We start from the raw sequence: 19,018 nt of genomic DNA, 5'->3' as shown, positions 1-19,018 counted from the left end.
TACTTATTGTACACTTGACGACTTGGATATAACTCTTGGATACGATTATTCCATTAAAAATCGCTTACAGATATATAAATACATCGGGGGGGTTATTTTTTTCTACTTTACAGTTCAAAGCGCAGAATAAGAACGACCTTTTCGGTTAGCATAATATTCTTCTGATCTTTGATACCTATAATTTATGAAACACTAAATCATTTCGTCTACTTGAACTTTCTTTGTACATTTTTTAAAACATGGATTGTCCCATTGAAATGTATAAGAAAATACTCAATTTTTCGAAATCCTCGTTTCAAAGTAGCTGAGTTTTCGTCTTTTGAAAATGCTACGATTTTAGAAAATCTCTCGAACAGCGCCTTGCAAGTTTTTTATTTCCCAATAAGTTGATGACTCATAAATTGCGTCCCAAAAAATAATTTCTAGATTTTCTATAGTCGTTTAAGTTGTGATTTGCAAAATTGCACATTTTTCTAAACGTATTTTCTGCGTATGAAACTCATTTAGACGAATGTGCCCCTTTTGAGAATTTCACAGCTGCCAAATGTGAGTATACCCATTCGTGGAATATCTTAAGAAACGGTTGAAAACTCTTCATATCTGTAAATTAAAAGATGTGACTTTGTTTGACTATGATGGTTGAATGATACACATGAAAAATACAGTAAAATATATTGACTGCGGTGTATTATAACATATATGTATTTGTGACCTTTTCTATATGCATTATTTCTTTTTCACAATCAATTCCCGACTGTCCGTGCTTATTTTCGTATCCGAGACACACAAATTTGAACAGATTGAAAAGGATTTGATACCTGATTTGACCAATGTCATTAAGAGCATGAAACACAACTCTGACAAGCTTTGATAAGGATAATAGCGCCGTCAGTTTCGATCGTTCATAATAATGTAAATGTTGTTAACCGAGGGTTGACGGACTCCAACTAACGTGTGAAGCAGCGAGAAAAATGTCGCTTTAGGAGGAAGTCCGATGGCTCTTATCTGAAAGATTTATATGTAACTAGGAATTGTAAAATAATACAGTGATGATTAAAGAAGCGAAAAAAAACCAGAATGATTGATATTGTATTATTACTATTACAATTGTATCTAACGTACAACATAATAAAATAAACATTACTATATTTTCAATTCAGACTTTTTATTTTTTTTTCGGCTATAGTTGTTTTAATTATGTACTAAAAAATTCGGACGAAGTTGGATTCGGTTGCTTTCATTTCGATTCATTTATTTTTTAAATGTTTCAAACACTTTTAAACAATATCAAATGTTGCTTTTAGAATCATCAAATGAATAAATTGTAAGATAAGTCATTAATCATAGCTGGGAGTGCTAAAAAACCTGTTATGTAGATCGACGTATATCGTAAAGACTTGTGAATATTCTTACTGTGTTTAGAAGTTTTCTTAGGCAATTCTCTTCGACATAGGTGACTATTCCACCATATAGCTTGGATGTGTAAATACGCGATTCACGATTTGCTTCTAGCATATTGTTACAAGTTGATTTTAGAGAGGATGTTTTTGTACTAAATTATGTAAACGCACTGTAACCGATCAGCGTTTCAACTGATGTATAGTAAGAGAAAATAAGCTCGTGAAAATGTATGAGGGAAATTGTCTTGGATCGATTATTCTTCTCACATTTTTCAAAAAATTATTCGGAAAAAGTGACACGAAAAACGAAACGGTTTTAACACGTGGCCATGCACTTGATGGATTGAAATAATATTATAGTGTTCTTGATACGAATTACAGAATTTTTAAATTTTTTAAAAACTTTTTACACCCAAAAATTTGTACGTGTTAGGAAATGTTACTACATCTTATTACTGATAGTATTACTAATATTACTATTACGTACATAGCATACGTATGATAATCTGCATTAAATGTGACACGTATTGTGAAACATATTTCGATACGTTATGGTGAAATTTTTGCGCAACCACTATATCTTGTAAGAAATATCCTCTCCCAAAATTCATTACAATTCACATTATCTACTCGCATTATTGACAGTAAAATTTTCACAAATTCTAACTATGAATTGAACATGCTGATTGGAAATAGTAGTAACGTGTGGAATAGATTTGAAATTGAACACACAATAGGAAGTTTTGTAGTACGTACATAAAATTTTTGTAGCATTTTCGATGTCCAGTGGATTTCAGTGGTAGATACGTTATTTCCAACGTACTTACGTAAAGGTGATAATACGAGTTTATTATAATCACAATGTAATGCTGATAAACAGAGAGGCGATTTCAGTGAACCCAGAGTCAAGTGTATTTGTAATTTCGTATGAATTCTTGTGATGTATAATTCATTATCCATCGTTATGCATGAAGTGTCATATCGAGCTGTGAGTGTTCGGAAGAGCTGTACTCACCGCCAGCTGTTTCATACGCATAAAATATATGCGGGTAATTGGCGATCCAAAGATATACCTATGTATATTTAATTCATCGTTGACTGGTTGTTCTTAAGTGACCAATTAATCATATCGACAATGTAGGTCTACTGTTACACAAATTTTTCAAGGTAAAATACAAATATCCATGACAAAAGTGGAAAAAAAAAAAAAGAATATCTTTGGTAGTTGCATCTATCTCGAAAGGCCATCTCCTGGTAAAACGAAGAAGAGGAAGAAAAATTGTATTCGATACAGGACAATTTTTTTTATTTAGATATTAAATGTTGTGTTATAGTTGCCTGAAAGGTATAAATTACCGAGTTGTGAGATATAAATTAGTAGTAATAATAATAATAATAATAACAATAATAATATGCAATGAAATTGCATACACCAGAGAGCAAGTATCAACGGAACTGTGAGTTGATTCGTGTGAGAGTCTGCGATGTTGATGCTGTGCACGTTATAAATATTATAAATAATTGCTGATTCTCATGACTTGTATATAATAATAAAAAAAAAAAACAAAAACAAAAAAAAAGAAAACAAAAAAACCTACCAAATCAATGCAAATGGTTTTAAGTAATCTGTTATACCAGTGATGGAATAAAGTTCACGTTTTCTCAAATATATTTCAATAACAAATCGGATTCAGCATGGAAAAAATTACCACTGAGAGGTGGTTCTCTGATTTCGACACGAGAGCTGAAGCATAATAAATATTCTAATTTTTGTAAGGGGTGATAAGCAATAATTAGGTATTTAGATTTCGATTAAAATATTGCTTTTAATTATAATTACATGACGTATACATGTATTTATTATTTGTACCTTAGAATCTCACGAATTTTGAAAATTCGCCGAGACTTTATAGACTTCTTAACACGTCAACAAAGTTATTTGTCTCTTATAGTAAAAATAAGCTATTGTTAATTGTACGTAGAATATCCAGACATTATAAAATTATATTCATTATATTCATGTATCATATTCATCTCATTCATTGTTATGTTGTTATATAATAATACCATCCCTATGTATAAACCTTTACACTAGAAGCTGGTTGTCAAGTTATGTGTAAAACTGTAATTGACTAGCGCTCTGTGAATCGGTGGGGCAAAGTTTCCTCGTCGACACCAGATCCAAGTGAACGACAACAATGAGCTTCTACTGTATAAAGAAATTGAATTAGAAAATCTTTAGCTGCCTTGAATTTGTACAAAGAATTTCTCTGGTTTTCTTAATAGTTTACGTTGACTGATGATTAATAATATCGCATTAAAGGGGTTGGTAGCAAAGCGCCAGTAATCATATTTCACGATACATTTTCTTGCTAATATTCTGTTTTCGCCGAATTTCATGGCATTCTGGAAAACTTCTGATGTGCGTTTCAGCTGCCCGAAAGCTAAGTTTATTCGATATGGTATGATCGTCAGAGCGCATACACATGCATGCACACCCTGTTCACATTCATAACATATCACAAAATAGTAATACAGACTGTTATAATAGTGAGACTACCTTACGCACACAGTTGATTTAATTTTGAAGAAAAGTGTTCAAAGTCTGATCCCTTCATAGACTCATAGTTGAACTTTGTATTTTCTTTACACAATTATCAAAATAAAAGTAACAGAAACATCCTTCAGGCTTGTTTGAAAATAAAAGTATTAAATTATAGTTACAAAATACTGTAAAGTCTACTTACAAGTTGGTATAACACAATAAAGTTCATCAAATACAAGCACTTAATAAATACTGTACTAGTTTGGCGCTTCGCAAATGACCGGTATTGTGTTTCAATAAATATTTTAATGAGAAATATTGAAAATAATCGAGTGTCACACTATTATGGTGTCACACACAAGTGACTATTAAATGTTACACATGATATGGTCTTATGAATAATTTGTTCGACAAAAACTTTGTATGTTCACTTCAACAATTATTGGTACGTATTAACAACATAGACACTATGCATTATTCATTATTTTGTATCACAATTACATAAGCTGCACATATTCTTGTTACCACACATTCTGTGTAAAAAAAAAAGGGAGAACAAGAAACTTTAAATTATATATTCCTGTTTCTGAATTCTTCTGCAAAGGCTCGAAATCATTACCTAACTCACTATACAACATAGTTTTCTGTACTTCACTCATTGTCTAAATCAAGTCAATTGTACAAATAAATTAATCTAGTAGCTATAAAAAACAAAAATAAGAATCATTCTTTAAACTTGTAATTGAAGCAATGCCTCTGATATTCCAGAATTTACCAACAAAATTCATATTATCAAAATTCACTGTAGACTACATTATACGAACATGTATCACCAAAATGACTGTAAGGAACGAAGAATGATTAGCAGTAGTCAAATTTGATATAAAAAAAAAGAAAGAACGAACAGTAAATGTATTCCTGAAACTATTTGTTGAATTTGTTTTTGGAAATAATTTAAATGAAAACAACATTGCAAGATACAAAAAGTCCAATTACAGAAAGCGAGTAAAGTTTCGCAATAAAATTCAAGAACTCTTATGCAATCCTTCAACCTTTACAAAATCTTTAACACCGCCAAGTAACATTACAAAACCTTTTTTTCGCGATGAGCTAAAAATATCGAATATAAAATTTCAGACAAATATGCAAAACAATTCAGGCAATAGGAACTATACTTCGTTTCTTTTTTTTTTTTTTAAGGCTTAGCATGGTTCTGAAATCTGGATACTTCGGTAATAACCTTGATAAGGCGAACGTTTACAAATATAGAAATTTGTAATTTCTTTGGTAAACAATGGACACAACAATCAGTGTAAGCATACTGATTTTTAAGAATCAGAACATAATACTAGCGTCATGAATTGCTGCCTCTCTTTTTCCTTGGCACTTTGGTGTGAACATGTGGTTCGTTCTGTGATTGTCCGTAGTCTCGCGCCAAGTCGATGTACTAAAAAAAATGTATATATTGCATACGTGGTAACTGATACTTTTTTGGCACATGTTAAGTGACTGATGAACATACCTTTTTAGGCACAAGATACTCCAGAATGTAGAGAATAATATAGCACAATGAAACAACTAGCAAATATGGCAAGACACCGGTTGGAATGTAGCTGCTCAGCTGTTGTCCAAGATTTTTCTGCTTCTCTTTTTCAACCAGCCCGTATACAACTTCCGTCCGTTTGGTAACGTCGAACCAGTTATAAAATGAAGCTATTTGCTTGTGCGCCTTGAAAGGACACATCTGTTTGCCAGTGACATAATCAGCTATCGCAGAATCAATGCCTTGTACCAAAGCAGGCACTGTTGGGTCCACCAAATATATCAAGTCGGGTGGTAAAACTTCTGGTATTCCTCCCACTCGTGTGGAAACAACTTGTAATCTTGAAGAAATTAAAGAAAACATTAACTTCCAATCTGAAAACTTGGCACAAGTAAATCTTTCGAAGGTTGCTTTACCCGCAAGAAGCAGCTTCCACGATTGCCATACAGTAGGCTTCTGTTAGGCTGGTGTTCAAAAATATGTGCCCTTTGTTTAAAACATGTCTCACTTGCGAATGTTCGAGACTACCGAGCAGCGTAACTCGGTGTTGGAGTAAATTCCGTTCTCTAATCTCTTCTATCAGCCACCGTTTTGGCCCGTCGCCTCCAATCAGGAACTGTACATTTTCATACTTTGCACAAATTTCGGGAATAATATGGGCTAGGAGATCCACCCCTTTTCGATAGACTAGCCGGGATACTATAACTATTGTAACTGCAAAAAAAGCTTTGATTCACTGCATGTGCAAGAAGGTGAAAGATTCAAATAACCACCTTGCATAAAAGCATCTTGCAACTTGTATGAAGCCAAAGTGTTTTCATCTCTCGAGTGAAGTATCTAACAGCAAAGCGGACTAATGAATCAAGCAGCTAGACATTGCTTGTTATAATATCGAAAAATATATTCACTAAAATCATTGTTCCTCTTGCTAACATCAGGTGTAAATAGCGCAGTGTCAACTGCGTTTGGAATGACTGACACCCTCTCTATTTGTACTTTTGCTCTTAATACGGTATTTTCTTTTCCAGTGTGCGATACGCATATGCAGTGATTGCAATCTGACAGTGATATCTCTATGAATTTGTTGGTCAGGATAGCAGATGCGTCAGCAAAACCAAATAATGAATGGTCTGTGAATACAGTCTAGAACAGAATTCGTACAAGAGATTTAACATAATTCAAACTGTTTTCATTGCTAATTTCATTTATTGCTTTTCCAGGCCTCTCAGTTACGTGACATAGTATGTCCGACGAATATCTCAAGACACCTGGAAATGCGACCGCAGTTTACCTTCAATCCCATCAGCCTCCCTATCAACATCCCTTCATGGGCTAAGGCAGAGAATGCCGAATGCCCATGGATTATTTGGATCTGTTCCCGTATGAAGATGTATCTGATCAATGGGAGAGAACAGATCATGGTGGGCAGCACACATTGATTGTAAAATACTTTTATTGGCAAGTAGTAGACCTGAAATGTATAAAAAGTAATATATTCAATGGTAGTGGTGAGTGGGAACACAAAAAGTTGATTTAACACTACAATAAGAAGTTACTCGTAGATTTTGATGAACTGAGTGACTTGAAACAGTGTTTTTTCTATATTTTTGCAGAGGAATTAGACCCTGAATGAGCATCCAGGATTAAAAACAAAAAATTTAATCACAGGGCAAAGAAGAGTATGTACTTTCAAGCCATTCGTCATGTACCGTATTCCTACTCTATCACCATAAGAGTGCGTCAGCACTACGACTTTGTGTCCTCGACCCAATAGGCACTGGGACAAATTGAATATGTGCTCTTCCACCCCACCCATGTTCGGATAAAAGAAGTCGGAGACCATACTGAAAGAAAATATCACGTTATGGCATTGTAACTTGCTAAAATATGAATAGATAAGTTCATTCCAAATGTTATCTCAGTTTGCTGTAGTCAAGGTAGGGTATGTTGCAAAAACAAGATGGATAACGAGTTCAAATAAAGGAAACAGATGTCACTTCGTAATTACAAGTCATTTGCAAATAATTGATATAGTTCAGCTTGACGATAAACTTTCACTTTGCTTTTGTATCGGAATTTATAGGTTAGAATAGTCGAAAGCAGTGGGCATCGATATAAGGATATTTTTACAAATAGAATTAATGCTCACCATATCTTATGCCGGGTTTGTCCCATCTTGACATCTGAAACCGAGTTGTTTTCTTTACACAATTACCTCGATTTAACCTGTTTCACAACCCCCGTGTTTATCAACGAGTATCATTGTGGATATTGACCAGATTATTGCAGACGATAACTGCCAAACTGAATTCCCTCAATTGGCTGATGATGTGATGACGTTGCGGTGCGATAGGTGAAATGAAGCCTTTTCATTGGCTTGAAATGATAAACCCCTCCTATAAGGTGGGACCTGGTACATCAGAACCAATCATTCGGGCGTATTTTTCTCGTCGCTAGCTGTCACTAGCACCGAGTGTCATCCTATATGCTTCGATTAATCGAGTTCCAAAAAAATAATCGAACATGACTCAATTGAATCGGTAAATATTAATCGATTAATCGATTATTTCGTATTTTTTTTTTTTGAAACGATGCATATGAAACCAAAATGTTGTAAGTGAAAATATTCATATACGCCTTTCACTTATTATATCAAGTAGGTGCTTGGTAAGTAAGACAATGCCAATTGTTGATACTTTAATCATATAGATTGATATTGTATTGTAAGGTTTCTCTCTGTATTGTATCATTCATATGGGAGTAAAAATCAAAAACCGATTGTAAGGAAGAACAATCGAGTCGGTCGATTAATCGAGTTTAAGAAATAATCGATTATACTCGATTAATCGGGAAAAAATGATCGATTATTTTTACGATGGTTTGGTTGGATTTGGTACGCGAGACGATGTGATTGGATATCGGATACGGGGACCTCGGGGTACGAGGCCCTGCTGCTGCTGCTGTTGTGTATACATACACAAATGGCCGTAATGTTTCACCAAAGATGCGGGGAGCGTGTTAATTTAATAAATGACAACTGTACCGCCGTCCGAAATTTCTCTGTATATAATTACGGGCTCGTATTAAGCTCCGAACCGCTCAAGGATGACGAACTCTTCGAAGTTCGCATCGATAAAAAGGTAACGATGTGCACCACTCGACACGTTATGCTGCAGTTCTCCATGCTCGTACCTGTCGCCCACTGCATCTACTCGCCGAACTGTCAAATCTCCGGGATTTAGAGGTTTTCATCACGCTTTCGTCGCCCATGATTTTTGTTGACAAACCTCGGTTTTCCAATCCGTATCTTTCACGCAGTTTCTTAATTGTAACACCGTTTCCTGCATACCCCGTGCTTGCATAATGCCCTCCTCAACTAGGCAAGACAATATTCTTCGCTTCGTTACTTGTCTATCAACATATCGTTTCTACTCTTTCTTTGCCTATTTGTTTCTTCACGCTAATTTCTTTCAGATGGTATCGTGGAGCGGAAGCATTGAAATCGGAGTGACATCATGTGATCCGGAGAGTATGGAGTTACCGGCATGTGCCAATAAGCTTAGACTTGGATCATGGATAATGTCAGGTTCTGGGATTATTCGTGACGGACAACCAATTGTAGAACTGTACGGGACAGATCTTGAAACGTTAGAGGAAGGAGATTTTCTTGGTGTGATGAGGACCTCAAATGTTAGTCTTAACTGTGTATTTGGTTCATTTCTCTTTTTCTTGTCGATGACTTTTTTATGTGTAGCACCGAATCTTGAACCGAGCAGAATATGAAAAGGCCAGAATGTAGAATCGTCTAACTGTTTGAACTTATTCTTTTTCTTCACCTACTTTATCATTAAAAATTGGTTAACAACACACATTTTAAGACGATATGTTAAGAGGATTTTGTTACCAAACAAGAATTTTAATAACAAAATTAGATACTAATTGACGATTCATCGTATTTTCATTATATTTATTTCAAAGTTTGAGATCAAAAGAACGAAGTAGGACATCATTTTCTTCAAATTTCATCACTGGCTTCGTCTTGTGCACCAATTTTCTACGAATAGATGCACAAAAAAAAAGATAACTTAAATTTTATTGGATAATACAACTAGCTTAATCATTTAACAAGGTACGCACCTTTCATGAATTGCTTTTCCACTTGGAAATTATATTTAGAATTGTCTGATTTCCATGCATCCGTCACTTGTATGTTACATGAATAAACTTTAACATCTCTTGGAATGGAAGAATTATATTCCAATTAGGATTTTATAAAGTGATAAAAATAATGCAATGTTTCTTCAATACTGTCTCTGTCATTTTTGAGAATCGTTCAATAATAAACTCCCAACCGTCAATGTTTGTCAAAAATTGACCAGAGAAGATTTAATGAACTCCATTATTTTTTGATATTTATAATCCAGTCATTGAAATTATGACGACACATTTTAAAATTGAACAAACTGAAATTCATGTATTTGAAACAATTATTAGTCAAATAAATATTTTGTTTCATTTTCAGAGCGAACTAGTGTTCTATGTAAATGGAATGTCTCAAGGTGTAGCAGCTACAAATATCCCTTCACGAGTATTTGCAGTAATTGATATGTACGGTAACTGCGTCCAAGTAAGCGTCTCTCAGCCGAGGCCAACACTTTCCATAACAGACGTAACAAATGAGACAGAAATCAACAATGATCACGCACTTGCACAGACGTCAAATTCTTCAACGACAAACTTAGTTACCAATCTGAACGTTAACGTTAATGTAAATATCAACCTACCTAAGAATCCAAGCGCAGCTGCTATACGGGAGGACAGATTAAGGTTCCATGAGCGAGTCGGAACCCTCATTAAATTGTCTAACAATGCTAGAACGGCAGAGAGACGAAGACCACTTGATGAATTTAATAACGGTGTTGTAATGACGCACAGAGCATTAAGAGATAACGAGCTTTTTGAGGTAAGACTTTTCACACCTTGGCTTACCGCGATCTAATATTTTAAGTTTTCAAGTTGAAAAAGTATTTGATGTGTCATACACTGTGTTGAGTTATACTTTGCCTCGGCGAATCGATTGATTCATTAGCTTGAAGTTTGTAGTGAGGAATGTTGGCAATCTAATCAAATTTTTCAAATGTGAACCAGATTCGAATAGACAGATTAGTGGACAAATGGTCAGGAAGTATCGAAGTAGGTGTTACTACTCACAGTCCGACAGCACTAGAATTTCCCGCAACGATGACCAACATGCGATCTGGAACAACCATGATGTCTGGCTGTGGAATTCTGACCAATGGCAAGGGTACTCAGCGTGAGTACGGAGAGTTCAATTTAGACGAGTTGAGAGTAAGTTTAAATCCATGGCATAAAATGAATTCAGTGAAGCAAGGTATTGCTTGCAAAGTTTGATATGGATTCCATATTACAGGAGGGTGACAGGGTGGGAATGATTAGGCGAAGTAACGGAAACCTTCATTACCTTATAAATGGTTTGGATCAAGGTATCGCCGCCAAGGTTCCCTCGGGTATTTGGGGTGTTATAGATCTTTACGGGATGACTGTTAAAGTAACCATCGTCGACCGGGATGAGAGAGAAGAACAAAATTTAGTCACTAGACGAAACACTCTGCATCTACAGGGATTAAATGGCGAAGGTAAAGTTCTTCTATTTTTCAGCATACTTTTTCTATCGACTGCTTCATGATTGTGTACTTTAATGGTAATTAAACTATATCCAGTTTTCCTTATGACAAAGTAAACTTATCCTTTCATTTATCTGTAGAAATGATAGACGATGATGCGATAGATAGACTGATGTTTCACGTTTGTTGTGGGACACATGCGGATGTAATTAATAATGGAAGAACTGCTCATAGACCCAAGTAAGCGTATAAAATGAACAATAGTATGATTTCTCAGTGATATTGCGAAACAAGAAAGGAAAAGAAAAATTTATTAATCCAGATCTATAATGGCATGAGAACAAACCATCGTATTAATAAAAATACGTTTGCAGCGCTCTGGATGACTTCAACAATGGTGTTGTACTGACTTCTCGACCGTTGCGTCCAAATGAATTATTTGAAGTTAAGTTAGACAAGATAGTTACAAAGTGGGCTGGATCGATTGAAATTGGCGTCACTACTCATTCTCCGACTGAATTAGAATTTCCTTTCACAATGACTAATGTAAGGTATGTTGTCTGTAAAGAAGAATTAACTTCTACATACTTATTACTATATTCTATTCTTTCACTGCTGGGAGTGCAAAGTGCACCGTTTTAAATCAAATATACAAATTTCATTTGATGGTACAAAATCGTTACTTTCAGGTCTGGTACATGGATGATGACGGGACAAGGCGTGATGCATAATGGCACAACGATCATAGATAAATATGGACAAAATCTGGATCAGTTACAAGTCGGCGATCGTGTCGGGGTAATGAGAAACGACGATGGTTTGTTACACTTTTATATAAATGGAGCTGATCTTGGCACAGCTGCCACAGGAGTGCCAGAAAGAGTTTACGGGGTTATCGATTTATATGGGCAGGCAGCTCAAGCAACCATAGTCGATGGCACAGATTTTTACAGCCCGACAACAAATAATTCCAGCTTTAGCAACACAACGTTATACAGGTTTGTTCAAGCAACCATATTACCTAATTGCAGGCACCTATTGTCATCTACAGAAATGCTTATAATTAAATTTAAGTTTACATTTCACATTGTAAACAAAACTGTACCAAAGTTTTTGGACTCACTATTTGCATTTATTACTTTAGTGACTAATAATTGATCTTCTAACAGTGATTTACGATTTCATCATATACATGGAAAAAATGCACGAATAATGAACAATGGCTTGACAGCTGCTAGGCCTCGTGCTTTAGGAGAGTTTAACGAAGCAATTGTAATTGCCAATAGGGCGTTACGCGATGGTGAAATGTTCGAAGTCTCTATTGATAAAATGGTTGATCGATGGTCAGGTGCGATTGAAGCAGGTATGCAAAACGGATTCACGATTTTGACTAAAACTTGCACCCATAAGAAGCTTCCTGTAACTCTTCATGAATTCTTTACGCATCCTCAATAAATATCTGTTAACGTTATGATTTAATTGACGAATTTACAGGTGTAACAGCAATAAGACCAGATGAACTTGAATTTCCCTCAACAATGACAGACATAGATCACGATACGTGGATGTTATCCGGTCCGAACGTAATGCGAGACGGTGTAACATTGCGCAATAATTATGCTTGTAACTTAGATACACTCGTAGAAGGAAATCGTATCGGTATAATGAGGCATGCCGATACGAGCTTACGCTATTACTTGGATGGAGTAGATCAGGGAATCGCATGCACTGGACTACCACTACATGTATATCCCGTTATTGATCTGTATGGTCGATGTGCGCAAGTAAGTAATCCAAATATTCTAAGATAAGTTTTACAATTGTAATGTTGTACGTGAAATTTATTTTCTAACATCAGTAAAAATTTTTTAGGTAACTATCGTCTTGCCTGAGCGCAGAGACACGGCGACACAGCAATATTTACCATCCGAGAATAGTACGAGCCAGCAACCTACCTCGGTAATTCAACCACAAGCCCAGGTCGAGATAATTCACAAATTTCACGAGTCTGTCGGTGCAAATATTCAGCTGAATTCAGATCGAACTGTTGCTGCTCGTTGCCGAGAATATTGTAATGCAATATTGCTCAGCGAATGTCCCTTGGAAAGTAATGAAATTTTCGAAATTTCAATCCAAGAAGTTGCTCAAGAGTGGTGCGGCTCGTTGAGAATCGGTGTAATGACCAACAACAATGGGAATTGGTTTACTTCGATGAATTTAGTTCCTGGCATGACTTCTATACCAGAGGATTCTTGGTATTTAATCGGTGAGTATAGGAAACTTGTACGAAATCTTGATGAAATTCAATACTACATTTAAATTGCTCTAATTATTATTAAAGGGAACCAAGTTCGACACAAGGGATACGTTTTGTCTTCAAATTACTGTCCGAGTCTGGACTGGCTTCGATCTGGTGATAAAATTGGTGTGAAACGAACGCATGATGGAAACTTGAAGTTTTATATAAATGGCGAAGATATGGGAGTAGCTGCTACAAATATTCCCGAGGCAGTGTATGTTGTCATAGAATTATTTGGCAGTACTCTTGCCGTCTGTGCAACGAGTAGTAAACAGCAAAACATAATCATATCGCCAAATGCTAGCCTCAGACTACAAGACTCCTTAGAATTACTCTTGGATCCAATGCCACCAATTATGAGAAAGTGAGTAGACAAATATATCTTCACCGAAACTGTCCTATAGTCAGAGTGTTCTCAAATCTGGTTGATATCGAAGTATTTGTTTAATGCAAGTAGACATTTCACCTATCACCTGTTCAATGTATTCAAATAGTGATGCCGGGATGGATACCTCGATAGACGTTTCGGAGGGAAAGCTATTGAACGAAATGGTACTCACGCCGACACAGCCGATTACCACGTCCACGGGTGATTCGGATTGGAATTATGAGTTCCACGAAAACCGTGGAAGAAATATTGAACTTGAAAAAAAAACTACAGCTCGAAGAGTCGCCAGCTATAATCAAGGTAAGATTAAACAAGATAGATCTATTACTCGTATTGATAGGCAAACTTCGATCAACTCCGTTAATCGACTGTTAATCAATCATTGTCTTGTTAATATTTAGGTGTAGTAATGTCTCATCGCCCGCTAGTCAAAGGAAAACCGTTTCAAGTGAGAGTGGAAAAATTGAATGATCGCTGGGTATCGGGCATGCTATGCGGAGTGACTTGCATCTCTCCAGACAAAGTCAGTTTTCCATTAACTGCTCTAGGCTTCAAAAAACATTCCTGGATCATGTGTGGCGATTGGATATCGCATAACGGTGTGAAAGTAAGAGGAGAATTCCGAAATTGAGCGTAATCAAACTTGCAATTCTTGTTCATGGATTGATTGAACAATTTTCCGTTTCAGGTAATAACGAGGTATGGAATGAATTTAGAAAACCTTCAGGTAGGAAGTATCGTAAGTTTATTGATAGACGAAGACTCAAGACTGCACTTATACATAAATGGCTCCGATCAAGGCATCGCAGCTACAGATTTACCTCCTTATGTTTACGCTGTCATAGACTTGTACGGCCAATGTGAACAAGTTTCCATAATTGGGCCAATTTCAGAGGCAGCGTCGTATGGTAATAACAATACAAATAACATGGCTATCTTAACAACCGTTGAACAACCAGAAACGGAGATAGAGGACATAGAGAATTCCAGAGAAAAGGCTGACTTGGAATGCCATGAAAAAGAAAATGCCATTCCTGCGACACCCTCGAACTTGTCGTTGAATATTCCAAGTCAGAGTAATCTTCATCCGGCAGAGAACGAGAGCGCTGTCAACATACTCAGCCCGATTTCATCTCAGAGCAACAATGATTCAGGTTTAGGGAGTAACACGATTCAGAGCAAACCAGGCATGTCGAGCAGCATCAACTCGGAAAGTAATAATTTAGAATCCTGTCCAGAAATAAGCAGCGAAGCGAAGACCAATCAGTTAGAAAATAGTAAGGTAAAGAATAACGCCGTTAATGCGAATAATGCAAATGAAATTAAAGCGGCGCCGAATCACTGTGTTCAAAGTATTGAGAATCTCACAAATGATGAAAATAATGATGGTGAAAGTAACGGCGTTACGAATATGCTCAGTATTACTAACGAATGTACAAACGTAGAAATAAACAATGCAACGAATATTAATATTAAAAATGGATGCGCCGCAAACTGTAGCCACATGTCTAATTTAAGCACCGCCATCACTTCTACAAATGCCAATAACGCAATAAATGAAAGCATCGCTTCCAACAGTTCGAACCAGAATAACGTGTCCAACAACGCCTTGAGTATGTCACAGAATAGCGTTACACCAACCTCTCAAAACCATCTCTCGTCAAGTTCCCAAGTTAACGTGTCGATGAGTTCCCAAGACAGTAACGCAAATCAAAATCGTAATAATCAAACGCAAAACAATATTGTAACGAATTCATTTGTCGCTAACACGCATAACGAAACTCATCATGTTGTTCACAATTCATCTTCATTTTCATCCTTACCAATCACATCTCTGCCGTCCAGTCCACTAGCGGTGCACATCACTTCGGCGAAGAAATGCGAGTACCTGAAGGCCTGCCTTAGGTTTAAAAAATCCCTCGTATTACCAGAGGAATTTTTTACTGGTGAAGACATTTCATGCTACTGCAGTTCGTGTTTTAAAGCCGAAGGCGACGGAGTGATATGCAGGAAAGGAGAACCACCTTCCGAATTTGCCTTTCCAGTTGGATGGGTCAGATTTCCACTAAAGCCAACCATCAATGCCATCCAAATACCACAGAACACTCTGGATAAATGGCATGTCGCCTTCTACGGGACACGATTAGATGCTGTTAGGTGCGAAGCACATCTCAATCTATTCATTCGGCTGTAGAACTTTTAATGATCTATCAAAAGCCTGTGAGTCCTGTACGATATCGCCGGCTGTGATCTGATTTTCTAACGTTTTTGTTTTAAGCTTGTATTTTCAAAATTGCAACAACTCTCAGACATGCGTTAAAAGTTATTCTCGACAACTCATTTCTAATGTAAATTTGTTAATTCTTTTTAGGTGGATACTGGATAGGGGAGAGCTGCTGACCAAAGAGCAATTAGACACAAGCAATCTAACTACGACTATAAATAGCGATGATCAAAATCCTCAAGTTGTTTTTTCACCAAATATTAAATACGCCGCTTCCAAGGAATTTGCAAGCAAATACGCGTGAGTATATAGCATTACTTGCAAGAATGTCACGGGCAAATTCAATTGCGTAGAAAAAGATATCACCGCGCCATGTTGATTTATTGTAGGTACATTGATACGCAATCGAATAAAAAACTGAACGCAACCACTGCATTCCAACTACTGGTCAGGCCCGGTTCCTATACAATGGGCCCAGGAAAAGATTGTTCCGAGCCACAGTTGGAATCGACAGAATGGGCAACCAAGGAGGGAGGTGCCACAGTGATCATAGCATTTCTTGTACACCTTGACGGATTTTAGAAACGGAAAGAATATTTCTATCTGATTTGTTATCATTTATTTATTTCATTTTCTGTCAATTTACGTTTGTTGTATATATATATATCATACATCCTCTATGCTTCTGCATTTTGTTCTTTGCATTATTTTTGTAATTAAAGGGTTTCTCGTTGCTGTTAATCCTTTTTAAAAAGTGGACGGTATATTTTGATACTCCCAGCTGAACCGTTACTCTTTAAAAGTTCATATGAAAAACTATAATCAGCTAATTTATCTTCATGTCACCCATTGATCGACGACAAAAATGAAAAATTGTATAATATTGAACAGTCAGTGCAACTAAAAGTTTCTTTTTGAAAAAAAGGAAAGAATTTCAGACAAAGCTTTCGTTAACTTTTGATAATTTTCTGAGAAAAGTAAACATTTTCGAATTTTTCTTTCCAAGCTTCTTATAAATTTATTGTTGTACTGGATTTCTTTACGAAATGCCGGATATAGTACATAATTGTACATTAAAAATTTCGTTATTGATTTATGCAAGTATTGTATGTACTGCAGTAATAATCTTTACTGATTTATTATATTGATATCGACAAAAATTATACATATAATACTGATGCTTGAAAACATTGTACATAATATAATATAATACGTCTTTTGGAGTTCTGAGAAGCCTACTTATCTGTTAATATTTACGCATTTTCTGTGATACCTATACATATACGTTATTTACATTATATACATAAATTTTACTGCATTTTCGCACAACATGTTGGCCAACTTCCGTTATCATCACACCATCGAGTTACTTAAAGCTGTATTTTTACTCATGACTGCGATAGGAATACCTTGTTTTCTGTCTACTTGTTTAATTACCATTATTTTATTACTTTATTATCGATATTGATTTCTACAGTTTGCTAGAGTAATTATTCCAAATTTAGTTTTACACCTTATCATTACGTGTATATGCATGTGAAATTTAATCTTCAGTTGAGATGGCCTGCAAATTTTTTTAGATATTAATTGAAAGACTTATACAATTTAATTAGCGATATATTTAGACACTATACTAATTTGAATAGACTTGTGAAAGATATAGGTATGTAGCATAGATCACATCTAGTCATTACAAGTATGTATCAGAAATTGAAAAATTCATTCAAGCCATGGCAATTGCATGGACGTTTACATATTTCTCGGTGGATTTAATTCAATTGAAGAAAAAAAACGCAAAATAGGACAAAGTCGCTCGTCACACGTCTACTTTGTATTGAAATATTTAATGGTCGTTAGCGATTGCCTTGGCTAGATCCGCCCTTAATTATATTTATGTGTAGTGATTAGAAGAAAATATTATGCAAGAAAAGAAAATTAATAATTTATAGGATAGAACCACACATTGTCGATTTCCGTGCATACGATTAGTGCCGGAGTGCATTTAACAAGTGTTTACAATATGTCTATTCGATTTCGGCACAGATCTATGTTTCAGAAAGTGGCGTAATACCAAAAATAAATTCGGCATATGGAAATGGTTTTAGTTTGATATTCAAAATTAGTACTCGTAATCCTCATGAAATTAACTTAATTTTAACAGAATATGCCTAAATCGGATTGACAGTTACAATAGAACCTCGATCGTCGGAACTATGGCTCACTTTATTTCAAGGTTTTGTTATCGGAACGAAGACTTGATATTTTTTTAATAAACAATCACTCTGCTAGGAAAAAAAATGGAGACTGCCCATTTGCAGTCCCATGTCGAAATTATTAATATTTTATTCAACTTCGCACGCAAGGATATTTGGAATGATGCGAAGTGTGCTAAAGCAACACATTATGCGTGTGAAGGTGGCATAAAAATATTTGCGTTATGTTTATAATATTCTTTATCATGCAGCATCATTTGATATGACATTACTGTTCCATTAATTGAACTAGGCTCAGTCCTGATCGATTCGAGTAATCGAGGTTCTACTGTAACTATATAAACAAAAAATACTTTGAACAAGCCGTTTTATGGTCCAAATATAATAAAATTAATATTTTTCGGAATTAGATGAATAGTTGTTACATTTACCGGCTAATAGAAAAGTACTAGAAGAAATGACAGAGGTCAACGTTGTTGACACAAAGTAAAAAACATCAGAATTATTGTTTTAGTTAGATAATCGATTTTCAGGAAATGACAATTAAATTTATAAATTAGTGCAAATGCTTAATCCGGTATTGTTTCTAATATTGGAATCGAACATAAATTCAGCTCGCATTGATTTATATCATAGATAAAAAAAATTGTAGGTACATTGCTTAGGGGAATATATAAATTATTGTTCACCGTTATAGTGATTATGTGATATTATTGCAGAATATTATACCATTCGCATACAACTCACGGCATGTATGTATG

General features: G+C 35.6%; 2 protein-coding genes across 5 annotated transcripts; one reads left to right on the top strand and one right to left on the bottom strand.

The window, feature by feature from the left end:
* Positions 1-3,182: 3,182 nt before the first annotated feature.
* On the bottom strand, positions 3,183-7,788 carry LOC124181156 (phosphatidylinositol N-acetylglucosaminyltransferase subunit A). Of its 3 annotated transcripts, XM_046567441.1 has the most exons (7): positions 7,638-7,788; positions 7,176-7,332; positions 6,780-6,959; positions 6,397-6,631; positions 5,905-6,202; positions 5,468-5,828; positions 3,183-5,392 (listed from the first exon to the last, which is right to left on the bottom strand). In XM_046567441.1, exons 1-7 carry the CDS (start codon positions 7,661-7,663, stop codon positions 5,300-5,302), a joined length of 1,350 nt encoding a protein of 449 aa, XP_046423397.1. In that variant the 5' UTR covers positions 7,664-7,788; the 3' UTR covers positions 3,183-5,299. The 3 variants fall into 3 exon arrangements, with proteins under 3 accessions (XP_046423397.1, XP_046423399.1, XP_046423398.1); XM_046567443.1 differs by lacking the exon at positions 7,638-7,788 and having other exon boundaries at positions 7,198-7,333; XM_046567442.1 differs by lacking the exons at positions 7,176-7,332; positions 7,638-7,788 and adding an exon at positions 7,045-7,153.
* Positions 7,789-8,377: 589 nt separating this feature from the next.
* LOC124180227 (neuralized-like protein 4) lies at positions 8,378-18,326 on the top strand. 2 transcript variants are annotated; one of them, XM_046565474.1, is made up of 18 exons: positions 8,498-8,628; positions 8,733-8,868; positions 8,963-9,178; positions 10,011-10,451; positions 10,637-10,837; positions 10,920-11,145; positions 11,274-11,373; positions 11,508-11,684; positions 11,823-12,131; positions 12,303-12,496; positions 12,628-12,917; positions 13,006-13,399; positions 13,475-13,796; positions 13,927-14,120; positions 14,222-14,427; positions 14,509-15,977; positions 16,192-16,344; positions 16,434-18,326. In XM_046565474.1, exons 3-18 carry the CDS (start codon positions 8,963-8,965, stop codon positions 16,624-16,626), a joined length of 5,085 nt encoding a protein of 1,694 aa, XP_046421430.1. In that variant the 5' UTR covers positions 8,498-8,628; positions 8,733-8,868; the 3' UTR covers positions 16,627-18,326. The 2 variants fall into 2 exon arrangements, with proteins under 2 accessions (XP_046421429.1, XP_046421430.1); XM_046565473.1 differs by lacking the exon at positions 8,733-8,868 and having other exon boundaries at positions 8,378-8,628.
* The last annotated feature ends 692 nt before the right edge of the window (positions 18,327-19,018 follow it).

Source organism: Neodiprion fabricii, chromosome 4 (assembly GCF_021155785.1).
Source record: "Neodiprion fabricii isolate iyNeoFabr1 chromosome 4, iyNeoFabr1.1, whole genome shotgun sequence".
NCBI classification, from domain to species: Eukaryota; Metazoa; Arthropoda; class Insecta; order Hymenoptera; family Diprionidae; genus Neodiprion; species Neodiprion fabricii.
Note: the sequence above shows the minus strand (reverse complement) of the source record. Positions and strands in the feature narration are given on the sequence as shown.

Bases quoted from the DNA above. Each gene is read 5' to 3' on its own strand.
- LOC124180227 (XM_046565473.1), top strand. From the start codon at position 8,470: ATGGCCGTAATGTTTCACCAAAGATGCGGGGAGCGTGTTAATTTAATA. The intron at 11,374-11,507 runs GTAAGCGTATAA...ATACGTTTGCAG, and splicing joins AGAACTGCTCATAGACCCAA to CGCTCTGGATGACTTCAACA. The intron at 16,345-16,433 runs GTGAGTATATAG...GATTTATTGTAG, and splicing joins GAATTTGCAAGCAAATACGC to GTACATTGATACGCAATCGA.
- LOC124181156 (XM_046567441.1), bottom strand. From the start codon at position 7,663: ATGGGACAAACCCGGCATAAGATATG. The intron at 7,333-7,637 runs GTGAGCATTAAT...ATTTTCTTTCAG, and splicing joins CAAACCCGGCATAAGATATG to TATGGTCTCCGACTTCTTTT. The intron at 6,960-7,175 runs GTACATACTCTT...TATACATTTCAG, and splicing joins ACATGACGAATGGCTTGAAA to GTCTACTACTTGCCAATAAA.